At 38.1% G+C, this 24,027-nt stretch overlaps 2 protein-coding genes across 13 annotated transcripts; both read left to right on the top strand.

The window, feature by feature from the left end:
• The first annotated feature begins 10 nt into the window (after window positions 1–10).
• Window positions 11–10,289, top strand: LOC117236345 (nuclear pore complex protein Nup98-Nup96). Of its 9 annotated transcripts, XM_033499191.1 has the most exons (28): window positions 130–275; window positions 347–477; window positions 743–817; window positions 908–1,117; window positions 1,417–1,659; window positions 1,753–1,956; window positions 2,285–2,368; window positions 2,509–2,688; window positions 2,813–2,952; window positions 3,062–3,377; window positions 3,606–3,789; window positions 3,877–3,988; window positions 4,090–4,230; window positions 4,326–5,378; window positions 5,457–5,600; window positions 5,688–5,802; window positions 5,898–6,041; window positions 6,138–6,320; window positions 6,401–6,577; window positions 6,665–6,894; window positions 6,985–7,231; window positions 7,481–7,618; window positions 7,712–7,982; window positions 8,087–8,353; window positions 8,431–8,751; window positions 9,056–9,153; window positions 9,312–9,558; window positions 9,655–9,835. In XM_033499191.1, exons 3-28 carry the CDS (start codon window positions 787–789, stop codon window positions 9,833–9,835), a joined length of 5,661 nt encoding a protein of 1,886 aa, XP_033355082.1. In that variant the 5' UTR covers window positions 130–275; window positions 347–477; window positions 743–786. The 9 variants fall into 9 exon arrangements, with proteins under 9 accessions (XP_033355086.1, XP_033355085.1, XP_033355084.1 ...); XM_033499195.1 differs by lacking the exons at window positions 130–275; window positions 347–477 and adding an exon at window positions 11–113; XM_033499194.1 differs by lacking the exon at window positions 347–477 and having other exon boundaries at window positions 96–205.
• A 1,192-nt stretch (window positions 10,290–11,481) lies between these two features.
• On the top strand, window positions 11,482–22,038 carry LOC117236347 (voltage-dependent calcium channel subunit alpha-2/delta-3). 4 transcript variants are annotated; one of them, XM_033499202.1, is made up of 25 exons: window positions 11,482–11,742; window positions 12,527–12,684; window positions 13,773–13,854; window positions 14,092–14,202; window positions 14,266–14,485; window positions 14,602–14,733; window positions 14,834–15,436; window positions 15,822–15,958; window positions 16,059–16,139; window positions 16,313–16,393; window positions 16,487–16,561; window positions 16,670–16,684; window positions 16,774–16,881; window positions 16,958–17,029; window positions 17,325–17,466; window positions 17,561–17,782; window positions 17,846–17,939; window positions 18,633–18,665; window positions 19,187–19,291; window positions 19,502–19,614; window positions 19,897–20,033; window positions 20,177–20,346; window positions 20,464–20,669; window positions 20,755–21,052; window positions 21,345–21,639. In XM_033499202.1, the coding sequence occupies exons 2-25, from the start codon at window positions 12,587–12,589 to the stop codon at window positions 21,637–21,639; spliced, it is 3,630 nt and encodes a 1,209-aa protein (XP_033355093.1). In that variant the 5' UTR covers window positions 11,482–11,742; window positions 12,527–12,586. The 4 variants fall into 4 exon arrangements, with proteins under 4 accessions (XP_033355093.1, XP_033355094.1, XP_033355095.1 ...); XM_033499203.1 differs by having other exon boundaries at window positions 11,483–11,713; window positions 21,345–22,038; XM_033499201.1 differs by lacking the exon at window positions 11,482–11,742 and adding an exon at window positions 12,289–12,463.
• Window positions 22,039–24,027: the final 1,989 nt, after the last annotated feature.

Genomic DNA, 24,027 nt, shown 5'->3' with positions numbered 1-24,027 from the left:
TGACATACTAATTGCAGAACTTTTTTACCTTCTATCTTGTCTACCCTGCTGGTTACCGATTTATTCGTATGAAAATTATAATATTGTCACTGTATTATCGATTGACTTTCGAGGTTTGCCATTTTACGACGTATATTATGCGCACTTACGTGATATCTACGAATTTTACGTGTCTATAATTCAGTATCAATAATCAGCAATCGAGGTAGTTGAAACGTATGAATCCCGCGAAACGATATATTGTAGCTTTTCATATATCGTTTGTTGAATTCTTGGTAATATCATCAAAAATTTCATTTGTGTAACCTCTTTATCAAGTAATTATTTGTATCAAAACAAATTTTAGAAGATGTACAGTTTGAGAAGAATTCGTTTCATAAAATTGTAACAGACGATTTTAATGTACTCATAACAATTCTGCGACAAATGGTCAATTACAGTGAATGACAATTTATTCTTACTTCTGGCGTCTTAACGGTAACTTTCTTAACGTTCTAAGAGAAAAAGGGAAAGAAAATAGAGATCATAGTGTTATCGCGCGTGAATCTTGTGCAGTTCCGTATCACATTTTGATTTCATCAAGTTAAAGATTTCAGAGAATACTGTAAAATTTATAATAATACCTGAGTATATATTATTTAATATATTGTGTTTTATAGTTTTAGTAAATTTAAATCCGATGTAACGATGGATTTTATTATTTCGAAATATTTGTTTTGAACTTTTTTATTTACTATTGCAGGTGCCAATAAATATTAAAAACAAATTAGGATCGTCCTATTAAGCATGTTTGGTCAAACTGGAAATACCTCTTTTAGTAAGTAAAACGAATTATATCTGTATTTTGTATTCCCTATCTTCTTTTATATCCTTATGTAAATCCTGTTTTAATTTATCTTTATTGTAGGTAGTTTTAATACACCAACGCAATCCAGTCCATTTGGGCAATCTGCGTTTGGTAAACCAATCACTACAACAAGTTTTGGTTCTGGTGCTACACCAGTCTTTGGCAGTGGTAATACTTCTCTCTTTAGTTCAAAGCCTGCAGGTTCTACCACTGGTGGTTTGTTCGGCAATACTACAACTCCACCTGCATTTACTCAACCATCTTTTGGAGGTAGCGATTCATAGATTATTCTACTAGCTCTAATTCAAATATCCATATAAATATTTGTAAAAAATATAAAATATCATTTTGTTAGCATTAATTTATAATTATCAACATATTGTCTTTCGTCTTTTTTATTGATCCTTAAATACAGTTAATAATTTGATCAACATAATGAATATAGTAAAGGTTTAAATTTTGTTATGTTTGTATATGTTTCTTGATTTGCAATATGATCGAATTTTATCTGTGTAAATGAAAATATCAGGTAACGAATTGTTGTTATACTAAAATTTTCTTTTCTATAGGGTTTGGTACAACAAATACAAATACCAATTTATTTGGCTCTCAGCAGAATGCAAGTACAAATCTTTTTGGTACAAATACTGCAACGTCAGCATTTGGTCAGTCGAATAAACCAGCTGGATTTGGTTTTGGTACTACATCTGGTACAAATTTATTTGGACAACCCCAACAATCAGCTCAGCAAACCACGCCTTTTGGGCAAAGCAGTACCACTGGAAATACAAATTTATTTGGTGCAACACCTGGTATGTTTATAATTTATAGTTATATAAATTATAAGAAAAATCTATTCTACTATTTGATCTAGAAAGACAGATTTGAGAAGAATCTCATTCTAGGTTTTGGCAATGCAAACACGGCAACCACAAGTATAACTGGTACTGTCGTTAAATTTGCTCCTATGATTACTACTGATTCCATGTCCAAGAATGGTATATCTCATACTATATCGGTGAGACATTGTTGCATTGCGACAATGAAGGAATATGAATCAAAATCGTACGAAGAGTTACGTTTCGAAGATTATTCTGTGGGACGAAAAGGTAAAAATTATCACGATCTATTGTAATTATATGATCCAATTAATTGAAATTATTACATATCTATAATAATATTCTCCTGATACTTATACATGATATTATATATGTTGAGTGATTGCGAACAATACGTACCTGTGCGTATGCACATGTGTTAGTATGCGCGGTTGGTTTACAGAGTCGCGTGAAGATTTAACTGATTCTATAAGATGGACTCTATCAGAGTGCTGTGTTATTGATGAGTGAGAGAGTTTTAACCAAATGTGTTGTGTTCTCTATTCGAGTACGCGAATCCTACATATATCATGTTATTTGTGTTTCCTTTGATGCTTAGGACCCAGTACAGGAATCTTTGGTGCACCAGCACAACCTTCACCTTTTGGTAATGCAGGGGCAGGTACTAGTACTGCAACAACGGGTAAAATATTCTAATGCAAATTAGTTATTGCATATTTACTAGATGTTATACTTCAGGACTAAATAGCTTAACGTTTATTCTCAAAATTGAACTATTTCTATTGTTTATCTTCTCGATAATTGTTTCATATTTTAAATTAGGCTTTGGTGGAATGAGTGCTGGCTTTGGAGCGACCACACAGTCTGGCTCAAGTGGTCTATTTGGAAAGCCTATAAGTACTTTTGGTACACCCTCAACAACAACAACAAATAATTTTGCTTTTAATTCTACTCCAAGCACTAATCTGTTTGGTTCTAATACCCAGAATAAACCATTTGGTAGTAAGTATATAATTTTTCAAATACCATCGGTAATTTTCGTTGTTGCTAATGTCACTTTAGAATTACTATATCGGTGTCGTAAACACGTCTGTATAAATTATTTATATGCGCAAAATACAACTAGATTTATCTACAGCAGCAGCTCCAACCCCACTTTTTGCAACCAGCAATACTAACCAAACTGCTGGTACAGGTTTTGGTGGCATTAATACGGGTCAAAACACTGCTTTCGGCTCCGCATTTGGTTCAACGCAACCGAATCAGGTAATACAAAGAAGAAATAAGAGAAATTTTTCATTAATCATCAATCATAACCATCGATCGTGATTGTATTCTGATCGATGTTAACATTCTTATATTTATCTTTTTACAGAGTATTGGTCTATTTAACCAAAACAAATCAGCTTTTAACGCACCTTCCACATCGTCTAGCACTGGATTTTCCACTTTTGGTCAGACACCAATGAGCAATACGGGTACACCTTTATTCTGTTCTAAATCAACTGGAACGATAGGTTTCGGAGTAAATTCGACTTTCGGTTCGACTGCACCATCGACTTTTGGAACTGCACCAGGTTTCAATGCAGGTCAAAATTCCGGTACTTCGTTGTTTAATACACCTTTTAAGCCTGCAGGACAAACATCTGGATTTTCTTTTGGTTCAACTTCTACACCATCGTCCGGACTCGGTAAATTATTTATATGCTAGTCTTTAATGTGACTATCAATGCATTACGATAATTTCAAATTTCAGTAGCTTTATATTTATTTTGTTTTATAAAGTTTATCTGTATATAATTTTCCAATAGAATAGTAAATTGAATAAAAATAAAGAGAAACAAATAAATAGTGAGTTATATTATTAACGGAGTTTATTGTTAACGGTTATTGATGTTGAATATAAATTTATTTTATAGGTACAAATACTGGTTTAATGTTGGGTAGTGGCTCTACTTTATTTGGTCAGCAAAAATCAGGCGGTTTGTTCGGGAACAGTGGCAATAATGCACCATTTAATACATCGGGGACGTTTGGATCTTCAACTTTCGGAAATAATACAAATGTAGGAACGGGTATTGGGACTGGATTACTCGGAGCTGGGTATTACATCGAATTTTTGACTATTTTTATTCACATCGATCGCGCGATTGAAAGTATTTTAATATGTTTTGTATCTTATCATCACAGAAATACTACGAACCAAGTCAAAAGTTCCGGAACTGTCCCGGTGCATCAACAAATTTTAGCCTTGGTGTCAGCACCTTTCGGCGATTCACCGTTATTAAAAAATCTTTTACCAGTAAGTAGTTTTTAATATGTACGACTGATAACTTACTTGAGAACTTATTAAAGCACATTTAAGTGATCCATAAATATTATTCGAATATGACATGACTTTAGGCTTCCGGTAAAACAGAAGAGTTATTAAAACCGGCAAACGCGCCATCCAAATTAATGAATGGTCAACAGTATAAGGTTACTGCTGATAATAAATCTCCAAAAATCAAGGCCAAAGTTGTTACTCCTGCACAATTATCTAAGGTAAAATATCGATGTAATAAGAATGTTTATGTAATTGGAACTTTCTCCGCTCATAACTTACATGCATCATATATATGTGTAATGAAATTTCGTAGAAGTCAATGTTCGAAGGTCTTGAAGAGGAAGATCCACTCTCGGAAGCATTTCAGCCTCGTCCAAATGCAAAGCGTTTGGTACTACGTCCGAAATCCATATCGAACTCAATAGTTCCATCGCCTACAGAAAGTTCACAAACTGTAGGGAAAAACTTACAATCTCCCGGAAAAGGAGAAGAGAAATCATCTGTAACAAATACATATATTGAAAATACAACTATTGAAACTGTAGATAAAGAAAATCATAGTCAAGATAATAATCGACAATTAGTAAACGATCGAAGATCATCTTTGTCTTGGTTGAAAACGAGCCTTCCACGAAATGCAAAAAATTTAGACGAAGAATCATACGAGGCTCAACGGTCGCTATTTTCTAGTCCGAACGCATTGTCCGAAGAGATGATAAACAATACTGTTACTGAATTGCGACCTTATGCTAACGCCAATTCATCAAATCAAAAGTGCTCTGAAATTAACACATCTGTGGATACGTCTTTAAAGAATTCATCTCTCGTTGATAAAACATGTACGGACATTGTGACTCAAAACTCTGATTCGAGTCAAGAATTGGACGAAAGTTCCTTTTCGACGTTACAAACTTCGAGCTGGAAACCAAATGCAGCTAAAGTAACGCTGAAACGTGCTGGTTACTATACAATTCCGCCGCTTGATAAATTAGACGAGTATGTTCGCGGTGAAACGTGTATTGTACCAAACTTCACTGTTGGGCGTGAAGATTATGGGAATGTGTATTTCCCTGAATCGTTTGATATATATGGCCTGAATTTAGACGAAATCGTACATTTTCGACACAAGGAAGTCATCATTTATCCAGACGATGAGAAGAAACCACCTATCGGAGAAGGATTAAATCGTAAAGCACAAGTTACTTTAGACCAAGTATGGCCACACGATAAATCTCTACATAAGCCTATTACCGATCCCCAACGTTTAGCTGCGATGGATTACGAGGAAAAATTACGGAGAGTGTCAGCGAAACATGATACTAGATTCTTAGAGTATCGACCTGAAACTGGTTCATGGGTTTTTAAGGTAGCTTAAATCCCAAGCAGTTTTATAATCTTTCTAATCTCATATTTATATTTCTGTCATGGTTATATATCCTTTCAGGTAGATCATTTTTCTAAATATGGCCTAAGCGATTCAGATGAAGAAGATAATAATGTCCCTACAGCGAATGACACGAAAAGATTAAAATTGTGTGCAACTCAACAAAAATGTGCAACCAAGCAGGAGCAGTCAAAAGTAGTTTCAGTAAGACTGTTTTACTCGTTAATTACACAAAAATTGGAATGTCTACACAATCCAAATTTTTACAATCAATTTTTTGTTTTTAATTAGAATAAAGATACTTCCAAGGCCAATGGTTTGAAAACAGCGAATACAGACTATTCAGATTTAGATGCACGTGGACTTCTCTTGGAAGCAATTGTCTCACGCCGGTCGTTTAGGACAGGTGCGTGAGATGTATAACTTTATATTCAATTCGATTACGTATAATTCTATTGTATTTATTGTTACTATACAGTACGAAAAATTCTTTTTCAATAGATCAGAATCGTGAAAAACAACTACCGATAAGTCCAACTGGTGAGAATGCTCGCATTTTGGGTACAGACAGTCATAAACTGCAATTAATGAAGGCCAGCTTCTTTGATGGTAGCGACGAAGAGATTAACGAGGCTTATGATCAAGGTAAACTCTGATTGTGTTAAGATTATATTATTAATTTTTTTATTTATATAATAATGTTTATTCTTATTTAACATTGGAATATTATTACTATTTTAGAATCGAATCGCGCGTTATTTCTTTCCGATCGTAGAAGTTCTTTGCGATGTTTCACCAATACGCCACAAAAGTTAGATGAAGATCAAGACTACGAACCAATTTACAGTCCGATGTTACGATCTAATTTGACAATTCATCGGACGCCAACTATTGCTTATGAAGAATCGACCCTTTCGAAGACAGGTAATATCAGGTTAATGATGTATGTAAGATTAATATTTTGTACATTGTACAAGTTACAAGGGAATCAATTTGTGCTATAGATTCCAAATTGAAACGCTCCATGGACATCGTTGCTAAGACATCAACGATGTATGAAAAAGGTTTACCGGATCCTTCGATAACTCCAGTGACTACAATTCTTCGATGTATTTCTGAAGTGATTCCGTTATCAAAATCTATTATACATAAACTGGAGTCTCGTTCTGTTGCTGATATTGGTAAGCAGCTTTTATCATATTCGTATTTATTAAGAATTCGTGTAGATAATGTAAATAATTATATGCTATTTCTATGTATTAATTTAGGCATACAAATGGGAAGAAGGTTTAAACCAAGCTGGGGACGTGGTTTAACATTACTTACACTGAGTACGAAAAAACAGGCTGACGATGTACTATTAAATAATTCTTTTGAACAAATTGGATCTTACGTATGTGGTCGTTCTCCAGAAGATACAACATCCGTTGGGATAGTCCAACGTATACAAATTTTGGGTGGTAGTGGGACCGGCGAAGAACGCATTAAGACATTCAAAGTTAGTTTCATTTTTAAGCACTTACATTATTTAGAATTAGACATTGTAATATTTATTCTTTTATTTTCATTCTTTGTAACATCATTTAAGGAAAGTATAGAAGGTCATCTAAAAATTCAGCTGTCACATCGTGTAATGAATCCAGATGAAGACTGTCTAATTTTTGACGTAGATACAGATATTAATAAGGCGAGCATGGCTTTACACGCACATTGTAGTTTAGCCGAAGAATTTGCAGAACAGTTTGCCACAGATTCCTTTGCTTCCTATGTTGCTAACGTTTGGAAACTCTGTGTAGCTCTTTGGGGAAATTTACCTGATATAAACGTTGCCACAGGTATGTATAATATATATGTTAATTTATAACTTGATCGTTTAATTTTTCAAATATATTATAATTCAAATTCAAATATAATATTATTTCTTCCTCCATCCCCTCTTTCGTTTATCTTTCCTCCTCTATCTGTAGTCTTTCTTCCCCCGCTTTATTTTCATATATTTTTTGTTCCTGATATACGTCTGATATACAAGCAGAAATTATGTAGACTATGTAACGCGCACATTCTTGTGTGTTTCATTATTTTAGAAAATTCAGAAGACCATAGCGTCGTAATTGCGCGGCGAGAGGCAATCGGGCAATGGTTAAGAAACGTTATACGAAAAACTCTCGTGTTGGAGGATACGGATATTAATTATGAAACAAAGATATTGCTTTTACTATCTGGTATGTGTACCTGATAAGTATTGTATGCAATTATATAGAATTTCTGTCTTCCTTTCGACTTATTTTTCTATCATCGTCTATTTGAAATTGCAGCTTTCGAATTAGAAGAGGCGTGTAAAATTGCAAGAGAAATGGGTGATCATTGTTTGGCCTTATTGATGGCGCAGCTGTGCAGTGGAATGCCAATAAAGGTATTAACACAGCAGCAAATTGCATTATGGCAAAATGCCGGTGTTGATGAAAACCTCTCGTTAGATCGGCTAAAGCTTTTTGCACTTGTGGCGGGTGAACCACCTAGTAAACATTGCCCAATCAATGTCTGTGAAGGCTTTGATTGGAAGAGAGCGTTAGCTGTTCATTTGTGGTAAACATCATATTTTCATAACATGATACAATCCTTTTTTTATTTTCATTAAAATATTACAATATACGTATATCTATATATTATATCGTTCGTGTATGGTGCAGGTATTTCTCATCTCCGACTGCCTCTATAAGAGACATATTAGACATTTACGAGGCCTCCTTCGATACAACCAAGACAAATGACGTTTATACGTCGATACCGAAACCTGAATACAAAGGAAATAATTTCGAACTTGAAATAAATAATGGGAAACCAATATATGATCTCTGTTTTCATCTTTTAAAGTTATTTTGCACTGGCAATCATACGTTGGGTGAATTATTGAATCCAGCAACACATACTGCTGATCCAATGGATTACAGACTCAGGTAATGGATCAATTTCTTTTCTTGCAATTTCAAATTCAGTTTAATTTGTAATCTGAAATAATTTAATTTGATCTCAGTTGGCTGATGCAGCAAGTACTTTTAGCTTTGGGTTATTCACATCTTTCGGAACATGTTGCCATCTTGACACATGTTAATTTTGCGACACAATTAGAAGCATATGATCTCTGGCATTGGGCCATATTCGTAATGTTACATTTAAAAGATGCCGCAAAAAGGAAGACTGCAGTAATGAATTTATTGCAACGGCATGTCGAAATAGACGATGCTAGTGATTGTCCTGATTTTATCGAGAGAGAAACGTTTTTACGAGAAGAATTGGGTATACCTTCGATTTGGATTCACCATGCGAAAGCCGTGAAAAGTTACGTAGCTAAAAGGTTAGTGGAGAGTTGGATCTATATTAATCATACAATACATGTTTACACATCAAATGCCGTTTCGCGCTAATGTAAACGCATGGTTGCAAACATTTCACACTTAAAATGCAATACACAAGACACATGGTATGATTTTACGTGGAATCTTGATTTGCATGTGTTTAGTTATGAACGAAACGGTTTGTGATGGTAATCGTAGCCGATAAATCTAAATCTCTGTAAATTGGATAAGAAATTCTAATAATAATAGAGTTTAGTGTAATTCTTAACCCAATGTAAGGGAATCTTTTTTCCTTATTTGCAGATACGGGAAAGCAGCTTTCTATTTTATACAAGCAGAACAGTGGAATAAGGCGCATGAAATTATTATTGAATATTTAGCAGCAGATGTTATAATAAACGGTATTATAATAAACGGTTTCATTATGAGTTAATGTTCAAACAGTGTGTTATCTCGTTATGTTAAAGTCACGACTTTTTGTTCATTCTCTATTATATTATTATAAACATTTTCATTATGTTAAAGTTATATGTATGACTTATTTTCAATTTTTGTTCAGAAAATTACGATTACCTGCGCAGCCTATTGCGTCCACTGACTCCTTTAGAATGCAGTAGCACTATAAGTGGTTGGTCATATCAAGGACAATTACTCTGGGAATATATGGAAATAACTATGAATGTTGAATCTTTGCTACGTAATGCCGATCCACGTGGAATAAGTTCTAAATTGGAATCACTAAAACAACGATTGTCAAATCTTCCTTCCAAAATCAATCAATTTCCATGTTTAACTGCGAAACACAGGTAAACTGTTACAATTCTTCCCTTTTACGTTTTCTATACAGAGCGTAAAAGATCAGCAAATCGTTAATATTTGAATATGATTATTCTTTGTGATAGGCTTTGTCAAGCGGAAATTGCAAAGAGAACGATACACTTAGCTAGGAATTTGTTACAACTGAACGAGAATAAATCTACGTCGATATATCAACTGGTATCTCAATTACCATTGCCGGAAGACTATGCACAACAAGAGCTTCGTTTTGTCATTAATATGTGCGTGAACGAAATTATATATTAGGCAACATAATTGTTTTTTTGCGGAAATCAACAATCTTCTTCTTTCGGCCAAAATAGATATTTGTGATAATATTTCTTTTTTCACGATTTTGTAATAATAATTATAATGATTTATGAAACGATTTTATGATTTGTAACCACGATAATGGTGATGAAGATTGTAGTACAATTAATTGTAACAATGGTAGTGATAACAACAATAATAATGACAGCGTCAATAATACATTCAATAGTTAAGATTTATAACTTCTATAATTAACAATTAAGAATGTTTATACATATACATATATACATGCTAATTTGTTACTTAGGATATTCTATACCTATAAATATTTAAATAAGTAAATAACAAGCGGAAAAGGACCAGAGAAATGACACGGTTAATGTTGTAAGTTTAGATATTCGAACGATGCTTTTAATTCTATAAAGTGATAATTAAAATACGCATGTCATTATCTGATTGTTTTAATTCTAATTATAGGAAACATTTGAAAAATTTTTCGTTCTATATTGTATGTATTTTCAAAATATAAACCAAATATATTATTATTATTATGTTATTTTATTTTGATATTAGTATGTTATATTGATTATTTAATTAGATGAATTGCGAAAGACGAGACGGTTGTTTTTTAATTATGTGTTTACGTTTGAAAGTGATGAGGTACAAAGGTGGAAAAACCGTTGAAGCTTCCAAAATCTAGGAAGCTTGGGATCTAGGAAGTTGTCTCTGCGCTTGGAGATATAGATAGGCGTTAAATCAATGATACCGAGCTTGCGCGCCCGGTCATTTCGACCATCTCTATTATGGTAAGAGATTGCGAGCATCTCGGTCTGCTCGCCAGCTTAAACTTGTCCGTTCGTTCGGTTTCACTCTTTCGCAAGGAACAGCTCCTCCTCGATAGTATTCGATCTATCTCTGTTCTCTCGTATCGCCTCTGCTCGTTTTCATATCTGGCAACCTTCACCTCCTACTGTCTACCTTCCCCACCTCGGTGTCGTCAATCTAAGCTGCTCTTCCCCTAGTTCCGTCGTTTATCCCCGATTCCGTCGTTGCCGCTGCTGTCGCCACTCTCATCGCTGCAGCCTCCATCGCCATCGTCATCCCTACCACGCACCACTAGCATCATCCCCGCTGGTGCCAATGTCACCAACAACACTACTACCATTACCATTAGCTGATATTCGCCGACTGCCGTCATTCCTGTTTTCAGGGGTGGTTGCGAGCACGCGCTCGCACCAGTAGAATAACGTTACTCCTAAAACGCCCGAGTCTAACGTAGTACCGTAGTAAGAGTAATGCGCGCGCGCTAGACAACCAGCCAGCCACCTTTCGTTCGAGCATAAAGCGACTCGTACACCATCTTTGTCCGATTTTCATGAGGAAGTGTTATCAAAACGAAGTCATCGCGTGTAATATAGTTATTTTTCATCGGGCAAGAACCTATATTTTCGCTGTATATTATATTTTCGCGTATCGTATTTTTCAGTGCGCGCGTAACGCGTGCAAATACTTGATTTTTCTGTCATTTTTTTCTTTCTTCTATCTCCTCCGCATTCCCCTTCTTTGCTTCGTATCCCACCCCTTCTGGTCTCTCCCTTTCTCTCTCTCTCTCTCTTTCTCCCTACAACTACTCCCTTGTCCCACCCTCGTCCTTCATTCTTTCGGGTTCTCTGCGCGTTACGGTGTGAACATACTTGAGAGATCGCGCGACAAGGCGGTAATCGGTGGTGCAATCGTGAATCTCACAAAACGAATCGTGTCGACAGCGCATCGAACAATGTCTAATTTATTCGTGAAAAGAAAAATATACGTTCACTTGGAAAGGATACGATAATAAAGAAGAACACCGACTTACTGTCTGGGGGGTGATTTGACGTAGGATCGTTTTTTTCGTTTCTCTCTTGGTTGGTTAGTCGTTCGGTCCTTCGGGCGATCGGTCGATCGGGTGTTCATACGCGCGTACGTCGAAGACGCTTTTATTTTTGAGATGATTCGATCGTTAGAGAGGTTCGTAATATGTTCTGAAAAATGTTTACGACGAAAAACTGCGCGTTGGAGGTGAATTACGTGTTGTTGAACTTGCTTTGATTGGCTAGTTTTTACGAGCTTTTCCCTATACATCGTCGTCGTTATCGTCGTCGTAGACGTCGTTACCATTCTGGTTGCATTGTGTCGTCATTGTCGTATCGTTATCATCGATAGTGACACTTTCATCGGCGACACATTAAAAAAAATAATGATTTGATTCGGAATCGAAATATATAAACGAGCAAAGTCCTAGCGAACAATACCAGACGCACAAATACGTACAAACGTTCGTCGCAATGAAACGTCGAAAACGTGCGTAGTGAAATGAAAGGAGTTTTTTACGTTCGACGGCTATACGATTAGCGTAGTTTCGATCGTCAGGTGCGAAGAGTACGTTTAAAGAAGAAGATGAAAGAAGGCGAAGAATCATACATAGAAGCTTCTACGTACTAGCGTATATAAGCGTTACAAAGTTGTGTTTTCTATCAAATGTATGTAGATGTATATGGATAAACAAGATTCCGTCGAAACGGTAAATTTACGCACGTAACGCTGACTCGCGTGTTCCGGCCGATCGATCGCTACTACGAGGGAGCGGTAAGACTAATTCTTTTCGAGAGGTTACTTCGAATTAACGTATGCGTTTTTTTTTTTTAAAAGATTGGTTCGTTCGTTTCATCGTTTATTCGTATTCGGCTGCTCATCGATAGCATCGAAATAATGTTTCTGTCCGTGGAAAAATTTGTGCACTGTGGAGTGTTGTTACTGTTATGGATCAAATCAAGTTATCAGCAAGAAGAGGATATACCTCATAACGAGTAAGGATCTATAGCTTCTTTTTCTATCATATATCGTTTCGGTTTACACGTGTATTTAGCAAGTAAATGAGAAATGATAAAACAATGACTCAATTTAGAAGGGATTAATGGGATTAATAAAGCAAGGTGAATATAGAATATTATAAATGGAAGGGCGTGGATGTTTTAAGAAAGGAGTATATCCACATGCGATGTTAAACGTATCAAAACGTATTATCGATAGCGTGGTAATCGGTTCGACTCTAACACAAGTTAAAAATTAAAGAAAATCGAAATTCTAATTGTATTCTACTCCTCTTTTTGTGTGAAAAATATTTATATTTTTGTCTACTGTGGTAGAGGGGAGAGGGATAAAGGAGACACGAAAGATGCCGAAACCTAATACGTCACAGCGCGCAATAGTACAAATATGTATTTCCTTATATATATCTGACTGCATTAAAAGACAGACAGTATAGTACTTTCAATGATTCTCGAAGGAAAGCAACGAAAATTGGAAAGAACGCAGGCGCGTGTAGAGTTACGCGTACACAGTCGATTAACGAGGATCAGAATCGGCGTGTATGCGTACGACCTACGTGCGTGCGCACGTGAGCATGTACGTAAGTACGTACATACATACAAATGCATCAATGGTGCTCATTTACACGTAAGGCTATACGATGTATGCATATGTGGAAGCTGGCGAGCAGAACAATCGTCGATTTCGGTTCAAACCGAACCGTTAAGTAGCGTGCAACTTTATCGTTATACGACATTTTCCCCAAATTAAGGCGCAATTAACAATCGATATAACGATATTCGTCTCGATATCTTCCTTATTCGTTTAGTGACGTATTTACGATTTGTTATCTCGATATCGAGTTTCATAATTTGAACGGTCAAATTCACTTCGCCGTTAGTTCGCAAATCAGCGAACAAACGAAAGAAAAGATCGAGAAAGAAATAACAGAACTCGATAATGCTAATAATACCGTGAACTAACGTACTTTAACGATTCGAATATTTACAGAATGCAGATCAAAATACACGAAACGTGTTTCGCCACAGATTCCAGTCCATTTAACGTTATCTTTGTCGTATTGCAGAGTAAAAAACTGGGCCTTAAAATTTGGCGTTGATTTATGGGAATTTGGCAAACAAGTTACGAAAATGAGCGAAATACAAAGGGTAAGCAACCGATCATTCTTTTTTCATTTTTGAGTAGCAGGCCTGGAAGAGTAGAAAGTTTTGAAATAGCGAAGTGACACGAATTTCATTCGAATAAAGGTTAACTATGCAATTACCGTGATATATCTGAACGTAATTTATAGGTAATGGTATTTTCATATGTCAGATTAAAAGGTATAATTTGTAACGTCAGTACGATACACGTGGAAAACTTAGCCTGTCGCACTTTCGTTTCAGAAATATCACGATATGGAAGCACAAGTTGAGAAAAAGGATGGACTGGTCGTTGTCCGAGACATAGCCACGGAAGTAAAAAACATGTTGGACTTTAAAATGAACGCCGTTATGGTAAGGATGATTGTATCACAAAAAACGAAAAGACCATTGTATATCGTTAACGAACATTTACAGAGGTTGGTAGAGAGTGCCGAACAGGCAGCTGTGTCGGCACCGAGAGACGGGAACGTAGTGCCGAAATATTATCCTTCTCAGCGTTTCGACGTTGCTTCAGACGGAAAAATGTCGGGAACGGGACAAGAACCCTTGCTCTCGACTAATCGACACTTCGATCACTTAGCCGTGAACATTACTTTTTCGGCCGTTTTATTACCTGCTGGAGTAAAAGAAATTGGTAGGTATACTTGAAAACCGCAGGATCATGGCCCTGATAGGAACGCGACTAATTAAACGCGAAAACCAAACGATCTAATTAGATGATATTCTCACGCTATTACCCCTTCTCTGCAGATCGCGAAGTAGCCGCTGGTATCCAATGGAGTCAATATTTGGATTTGTTGTTTGTTAATAATTATGAGAGCGATTCTTCGCTTTCCTGGCAATATTACGGAGCGACTTCGGGATTCTTAAGACGTTTTCCTGGTACGGTTTTTCCCACACGCATTATCGATTTCTTCTTACAATTTGTTTCGTCTCACCGAGGCTTCTCTCCTTCGTAACGATAATCGTTTACTTGTTTCAGCAATTTCTTGGCCACCTATCGAGGAACGAAGTTTCAGCGCTGGTAAAAGCGCGAATCGAGTCGTTCGAGACGTGTACGATTTCCGAATTTCTAACTGGTTCGTTGGAGCCGCGAATAGTCCGAAAGACCTGGCGATATTGGTCGATATCGACTGCTACGTCTCAGAGAGGAATAAGCGTTTGGCTGTAACTACCGTTAAAACTATACTCGATACCTTGGGTCCTAACGATTACGTTAACGTTTATCGTTACGGAGATACCGCGGAAGAGATCGTACAATGCTTCAAAGACAGTTTGGTTCAAGCGTCGCCTGAAAATGTCCAAGAATTGAAAATAGCAACGAATTCCATGAAGCACGAGGAAATGCCAAAAAATATATCGGCTGCTCTTGGGACCGCGTTTGAGATTCTTCATAAATACAACAAAACAGTACAAGGGAGTCAGTGCAATCAAGCGATCATGTTAATTACTACGGATAACGCTGGCCTACCTACAGAGGTGATAAAACGATACAATTCGCCTCACATGCCTGTCCGTATTTTTACGTATCTAATTGGTGGTGACAAAAGTCCGGAATTACACAACGTAGCATGCTCGAACAAAGGTACGTATTCGCTGTTCTTTTCCTCTTTTTATTTTCCATTTTTGTTTTCTAAGTTTTATCAACTATGCTCGATACTACAGTAGCATCAAGTAAAACTCAATTTCTGTGAACTTGTCGCAACGCGAATAGATTACGTACCTGATTGAACTTCGTACGATAGGATTCCACTGATTCCTCTCGCTACATCTATAATTTTTCGTCCATATAGCGAAACTTCGTGTTAAAACAATTGGATTTAACTAGTAAGAATTCATTTAATTGGGCATTGACTAAAATTTCACTGTATTTAACAAGTTCATTCGGTAAATCATAGTTGTTTATTGTACTATGCCTTTACGTAATTACATCATGTGTTATTCGTGTCTCCATATTTTCTATTACGTAGGATTCTACGCGAGGATCACTGAACTGGAAGACATTAGAAGTAAAGTTTTCGAATATATAAAAGTGCTCGCACGGCCTATGGTGCTCTACCAACACGAACACCCTATTCATTGGAGTCCAGCTTACGTTGGCGGAAAGGTGAGCAAATTGAAAACCCTCGCTTTTACTTTATATCTGTCTTATATCCAAACGTGATCTGCTGTACGCGGAGTTGTCTTCTCCTGTGTTTCTGTTTCAGAGCGGTAGATATGGTAAAGAACACATTGGCCAGTTAATGATGTCAGTCACCGCGCCTATCTTAGATCGCCGGAATTATACGGTAATATGTTTTCATCAAAATCTAGAATCTCGTCACTGTTTGTAACGGTGATTTCATTTATCTAGTTTGAAATATATTAAAGTTTATCATAAGCTTATCATAAACATATATATATACGTTCTTTTCTCTTTCTCCCTTGCATATCATTATGTATCATTATGCATCTGTTGCAGATGAAAACTGCTAACTTATTGGGTATCGTCGGCACGGATGTACCTATAGAAGAGATACAGAAGTTGGTTTCACCTTATAAGGTAGATAAAATCGGTTATGCGAATATGTAACGTTCACGCGCAATGGAAAGCGGATTATTCAGATTAATCGCAGATTATTTTTCGAATTTGTAGTTGGGTGTCAACGCATATTCTTTTATCGTCGACAATAACGGCCGCGTTTTGTATCATCCGGATTTACGACCATTGGTGAGCAATGATTTCGTGGAATGCTTTATAGAGGAAATTAATCTAATTGCTGTTGACTCATAGCCTTAATGTTCACTGACATCGCATTGTTTGTTTTTATTTACGCAGCCAGGAAACGTAGACGTAAGCAAATCAAATACACAGATCGTAGCATAGTACAAAAATTAACGTTTGCCAGTTGCAAAATTTCCGTTGCTCTCGTTTCGTTGCAGTACGAGGAAACGTTAAAACCCACGTATATCAACGTAGATTTGTCGGAAGTCGAACTTGCCGAGTACGATGGACCGTTGCACCCGTTGAACAATTCCCTTCTGCTCGATGTAAGTATCCTTAATAACTACCTAATGATAATATTATCGACCTTCTCTTTCTTTATTCTGGTATGTCGTTACACAGTTGAGGCACGACATGATTGATCAAAAAGAAGGGGAAACTAGTTTCGCGATCAAAATTCATTACGACAATATGGTGAGTGAAAGAACGACGTTGGGAGCGTTACATGCTGCCTCTTACACGTCTGTTAACGCTCGAATCGATTTTTTACGCGTCTATTTTGCCATACGTCGAAGAAAAGTTCTGATTTTGAAAATATACATATACCGACAGGTACGGTAAGAGGCAGTAGCTACCTCCACTCATGTACGTCCATATTTAAACTTGAGCCTTATCTTCGTACATGTAGAAGGTCTCCTCTATCATTGCGTTATTTAACATAGGCATTTTGTTATTTTTCCGGTACGCGCGCTCATGCGTATACATACAGAGACGAGTTACCATTAGGCGTCACAATTATTTTTATACACCGATAGAAGGAACTCCGTTTTCATTGGGGCTGGCATTGCCCGAAAACTATGGTATGTTTCAATTGAAGGCCGAACAAGAAATCAAACGTGCGATAATAAACGGTAAGCAAATTACCAGCAATATGTCTTCGATAGAAAACGAAGCAATAAGTAAAATAAAGTAATTTCTATAATTTGGTACGTCTCACGTTTTCAGTAACCGACTATTTCAAGGGGAACAATTGGAAAGTGCATCCCGATTGGGTGTACTGTGAATATAGTTCGGCTTCCGATAAGTGGTTTCCCACCCCCGAAGAGCGCGTTCTCCATTTTTTGGCACGAACGCAAAGCCCGGGGTGGAAATGGATGTCCTTGAGACCAAGGAGTCCGAGCTCGCATCATAAACAAGCGAGCAAGCCCGACAAAGATGCTTATTATTGTAAGTTGTAGCAACGAATAAGTGGTTCGTTACCTTTTACTCACCGTCGGTTTTATTCCGTAGGTGATAAAACATTAGTGCAGTCCCTCGTGTTGGATGCGTTGGTCACCGACGGTTTCGACAAAAGAGGTGCGATGCACAAAGAGGAAAATCAAAGGTAAGTGAGTTGCGTGAGTGGAACTCGCGGATGCATGTCCTCCATGCGCGGACACTTATAGTGGAAATATTGACAACGCACTGCAATGCACAAGCAAGCACGCGGTTTTTTTTTCACGCACCGATTATCGAATAACATATCTTATTTGATATCGTAAAACTGCTGCCTACTCTACTTTCTCCCCCTCTCGCCGTTGACTCGCATAGTCGTGTTGCGAACGAGATGTATCGTTGAACGATAACGAGAAGGGACTGCGTTGTTGAGAACACTGTTCAAGGTACGAGGGACCTCTTCGTTTTGCGACGAAAAGGGGATGACAAGGAAACGAGAGCCAGATTAAGGAGGTGTTTCATCCGTAGAAACGAAAAGGAAAAGGCAGCGCAACGACGTGAAATCAGAGAGAAAGAGCTGGAAAGCGTGCGAGAAGAGTAAAAAAGAAAGACGAAATAACTTTGATCGTTCTTAACTGTTCGACTTGTTATAATTTCTTTCTTACAATCACTTCGATCAAGTAAGATTAGAAAAGTATCTGTGTATTTATGTACATATTACACATTATACATGTATACTATAGTAGCGTTGTTCGTTCAAACGCGACACGTACTATGCGCAACGGCTAATCTTTTTCATTTACAATGCTACCTTTTATCGCATATTTTTATTACATTTTATATTGTGTGTCTCCACCGCTAGCCCTATTGCCATACTGATGGCTCTACTGCACAGGTAATCCATTATGCACAATTATTTGTATAAGCGCACTCGTCGATATATTGCACGGTGATCTTTTCCTAAATGTCGTTTTAATCGTTCGTTTTACGATACCTGCGAAAACATTCCCGATGATCCGATATCCCTTTCGTCGTTATATTTTCGTATCTCTCTTGACTTTTTCTGAACGATCGATCGAATCGTATGAATCGTACGAAGTTCCTCGTTCCTCGACAACTGTAAAAGTACGGCATCGAGATTTACTTCTTTTCAAGAACATACGTAATCGCGAAGTTGTATCGTGCACATTCCATGTTCTAAGCAACATTAACGGAAATCGGAGAATGAATAGGTTTGATCGTACTTGAACTTTATTCTGCAAAGTACGTATTCTATGTATCGATTTTGCTACGCGGTAATTATTCATATTCGTTATCGAATATGAAAACAACGATACTTTGTGCTCTCTTATACTCTTATTGCGCCGTCTCTTACTTATTTTATTACGTTCCATATAACTACCTTCGTGTTTGCAGTCAAGGAAAAGGCACATTCGGTGTAACAAGGAGTTTCATCGCAACGAAAAGCGGCCTATTTCGTTGGCACGAGCATCAACAAACTGAAGAAATCACGAACGAACCGTAAATGTCAAACATTCATTGTCGTTTAATCCCGTTTTCTAAATCTCATACGAATCTTTTTTTTTTCTCGTCTCTTCTGAAATGCGTACACGTTTGTCTTTATAACAAAAACATCGACATATTAGAGTCTGATCGCGGTAGAAATTTCTTCGGATCGACTTTACGATAAAACCATTGGTAATGGTGACGAAAATTTTGCTGTTTATTTAGCCCGTTTGCTGACGAGTATGCAAGAGCTATAGATTCTTCATGGTATAAACGCGCCGTCGACCAACACTATATAGAACCGGAAAGTTTCGTTTTCAGCGTGCCTTTTGACGCCGGTAAGTAGTACTTGCAGCTTTCCACTTTCCACGGATCAAACAATAGTTGACCATTCGCGATCGACGTATTTTCTTCGAGGCACTGGCACACAGCGAACTGTCGTAGCTGGAGCAATCGACGTTTACAGTTTGAAGAGGAAATGTTAAATATCGCCACTGTGGCCACGTTCCATCGCAAATGGTTAACGCTCGAACATTATTCTATACCGATTTTTCTTTCTCTCTTTCGTCGTCGTTTCTTAACATCGTTCGTATAGTAAATTTAACGGAATTGATAATTAGCCGACAGCCCCAATCCACTGGTCACGGCCACTCACGCGGTTTTCATCGGGACGGGACACAGAGCACCAGCAGCGGTCGTGGGTTTACAGTTTCAACATTCTTCACTGGCCTCTCGTTTCGTCAACATTACTTCGACGGTAAGTTTGTAGGAAATATCGGTTACTCGCTCTATTTTGCTTTCCATCCTGGAATACGAATCGAATCGAAGAACGAAGGCAAATCGCACGGATCACATCCGTTTTCGCGACTCGTTTAACAACGATTTTCTTCTACTTTTCAGTGCAGTGGTACGAGCTGCAAGAAGAACTGCGCTTCCGAAGCATTAGACTGCTACATCTTAGACAATAACGGTTTCATTATAATCAGCGAACGACACGAGCATACCGGGAAATTCTTCGGCGAAATCGACGGTACTATAATGGATTCTCTGGTTCAGGACAGGATTTATAGGTAAAAATCTTGAAGCGCGGTAATACTTTGAGATGGAAGGAAGCGTTGGAGAAAGAAGAAGAACTCTTTAGGCTCGTAGGTTTTCATCTTCGGGTTAATTTCGTTTGTCGATTTCAGGAAAGTAACGGTGACCGATTACCAGGGCACTTGCAGTCCGCAAGAATCACATCAATCGGCCGCACCGAGGACTTTCTCCGGATCCATCGCGACAACGATCGCGATACTGGGAAATTTTCTGTGGAGCATGGCGTTCGGCTTTAATTTTCAAAATTTATGGCAAGTTGCTTTCGCGTTCGCTGGCGAATCCGCGAGGGCACTCGATGGTAAGACATACTCGCTCGAAAGAACGCTATGCCGAAAGAGAAAAGAGGCGAATTTCCTAGTTCTCGAACGTAAATATACTTTCAGAGGACTCGATGGGAGACGTTCACGAGTTCGATCCGTTCGTGATAAGTAGAGACTCGATCGACGAAACAACAGAGGGAAACGAAGAAGCGTTCCCAAGGCTTCCGGCAATTGCCGCCGCAACCCCCGTTTCTCCTGGAACAACGCGAGCTACGTCTGCCCATTATCCGCAGAGAAATTTGAGATCTTGCGAGAAGAAGACGGATCTTTATATTCTACAACCCGAGAGATTGAATACCAGCGGTCAAAGTAATCCGTTGAAAGGAAAGTTAACCAACTGTCATGACACCGGTTGCGAAAGGTAGGTGTATAAGTATATTTCACGTTCGGGAACCACTCGCAGCGAGATAATTTTCGATCGAGGATATTATTGAGAATGGCACCGACGATCGATCGGACGATATTTGTCTAGGAATCGTTGGGCGAGATAGTAGATCCGAGATATAAAATCTCGAAACGAAGATCTTATATCTCAGATTTACGGTCTCCTCCCTTTGATTATTATATTATTGAGGATTATAACCTCGATCGACAGTAGGTAGACTTATGGTCGCTTTGTCGCAGCATTCAAAGATGTATATGTATGTTTACAGGCCGTTCAGCGTACAAAAGATTCGCCATACGAATTTGATTCTGCTGGTGGTAGACACGTTGTGTCCATGCGGGAGTAAACAATTGAGCATCGAGCCCATAGAGGCTCTGACGGAGCCTGGTGCTTGTATCGCGAGAAGAGAACGTTTGTATCGTCGTAGGCCTCCGAAATGTATAAACTACCATCCGGAGGAGATGGAGATCAAGTTTTGTGGTAGCGCGAGTCGTCCTTGTCATTTCTTTTCCACGTTGGTTATCGCGATTGTTTCAAGCACACTCGCCGCGCGATTCGCGTGACTTTGTTCGAATTGATCTTACACATACACACGCACGCACATCTACACGTACACACACGGACAGATAGACAGAGAGCGGACAGACGGACAGAGACACACAGATACTCGTGAATTAACGTTTTTGAAATGAATTTAGCGTTGCCGTTTCTATGAAACAGTTATGAAAATGGTATACTAGTTTATCGGTTTAATACCTATATAATTGATAAATACGTGCATACGAGTGAGCGAACGAGTGCATGCGTATGCGCGTTCATACACGAGTCAGTGGGTGCGCGCATACGAGCTTCGTGCGTGAGCGCGTGAGAGAACGAGATACGAGTGTGCGCGCATAAACTACATATATGTATATACGTATATGTTGCGTGTGTGCTTATGCATGTGTGCTCGCGCGTGTGTGTGTATATATACATGTTTACATGCATACATACATACATGCATGCATGCATGCATACATACATACATACATACATACACACGATACGTATACGTATGAACGTTAATTTACACGCATTCACGTACGTGCATATGCACTCTATGTGTACGTAACAATCACATACATACACATGCTCACGCCTTTGAGGCAAGCGTGCGCACGCGCACAGAGACATGTACATATCCAAATACATAATATTAATGTTGATCTATGATTACATATCCCATTATAAATTCTGTTGCGAAGAAATTTGTGAATATTTCCTAATCGTAATATTTCGTAATCGTATTACGTCGAATCTAAGTCGTAATATATAAAACAAATCGATAAGAATTACATGTACTCGCGATGCGTGTTCGAACAGAGTGGCAACGACAATATGCGTAAACATCTAAGATCTCGTAATACATACATCCGATTACAGTCGCGGCAAGAAGCACGATCGTTTTTTATCGTTTGGACGAGCCTGCCGTGCCAAACGAGACGTTCTATTTCTTTATAATTCGATTCGACTAAGACGTAGCGTTACCGTTGTTTCCATACCTTCCGAGATCGGTATATGCTGGTATCAGCCGATAATCATTTACACGTGAAGCACACGTGCAACGTGTGCACGATCCACGCAAGTAAAAGCGTGGTCAGTTTTATAATTATTAATGCTCCGAGCGCGCGTGTTGTTTCGTTCAAGGTGGTAATAGAAATTTTATCGAAACGTTCCTATTTCACGAACACGCTGTCGTACGTACGATCGCGGCAGATCGATATCGATGTTCGTCGGAAACACCAAAATTTCCCCTTGAATTCTCAATGTAATTGCCAAAAGCGTCGACCTCGTGTCGTATCGTGTACGTTACATAGCGTTAGACTTTGATATTACGCTTGCACTTACACTAGATCGAGTACCGATCCCTTTTTTCTCTCGTTTCGCCTTTCTTTAAAGTCGCGCGGTTATTAAACGCAACGCCAACAAGTTGTCGCACAACGTTCCGCGATTTCAATTCCAAATTACCGCTTGTAATTCTACGTAAACGCGATAGACTACGTTCGTCCAGAGTGAAGAAACAAGACGAACGCGAATGGAATATTGCGCGAGAAGCTTGGAGCAACGAAGAACCGACTAGGAAGTAAAGTGTCGTAGCACTTTCTTTTTATTAAAAATAAGGCAACATAAAATGTAACATATTTACGAGGAACTATCAATTTCAAATGTACGAAGACATTAAACGATACTTACGCGTTGTCGGTAATTTGACGACAATGTACGTCTGGCCAGATACTTGTCTATGTACTTGCGCGATTCCACACTGGCACGAAGACGCGAACGGAAAAGAGAATTCGTCCGTGTACCATGCTGCGCGTATTTGTGTACGTAACGTCTCTTTACCGCGCGCAAGTACGTATACGCGTGTCCGAACAAGATCACGGTGTGTCGGAAAAATTGAACGTACGACGTATCCGTCGTGTAATAGCCTAACGAAACGTGAAATGCGAAATAAAAAAAGGTGAATTAAATCGAATTGAGAGAGAAAGAAAAGAAAAGATTACAATACTCTATCATTACGTATCTCGCAGTTTGGTTACCTACGATAATTTAGTACGTTGTTTACAAATCTGCGGCTAGAAGTATATCGCGCTTCGTTTGCAGCGGCAACAGCGTGAATTACAGGATGAAGCTATCGAGAGGGGGTTTACAACAGTCTCGCGGAAAAAAGAACAATAAAATTTACGAATGTTTTAGGTAAGAGGTCGTCTTTTGAACAGCACTTCTAGGTGCTGCTATGTCTTCCATTATTTGTATATTGATAATAAAGTCGATTATTAAACACGCAGCGGTATGCGCCACGTGTGTGCATCCATATATAGGTGTATATGTGCCGAACATGTTCTTAGGTACGTGTATGCCTATATGACGAATAGGGTATCGAATACTTAAAATTATGTAACTGAAATACG

This window comes from Bombus vosnesenskii, unplaced genomic scaffold (assembly GCF_011952255.1).
Source record: "Bombus vosnesenskii isolate JDL3184/JDL3185 unplaced genomic scaffold, Bvos_JDL3184-5_v1.1 scf7180000013348, whole genome shotgun sequence".
Lineage (NCBI taxonomy): Eukaryota > Metazoa > Arthropoda > Insecta > Hymenoptera > Apidae > Bombus > Bombus vosnesenskii.
Note: the sequence above shows the minus strand (reverse complement) of the source record. Positions and strands in the feature narration are given on the sequence as shown.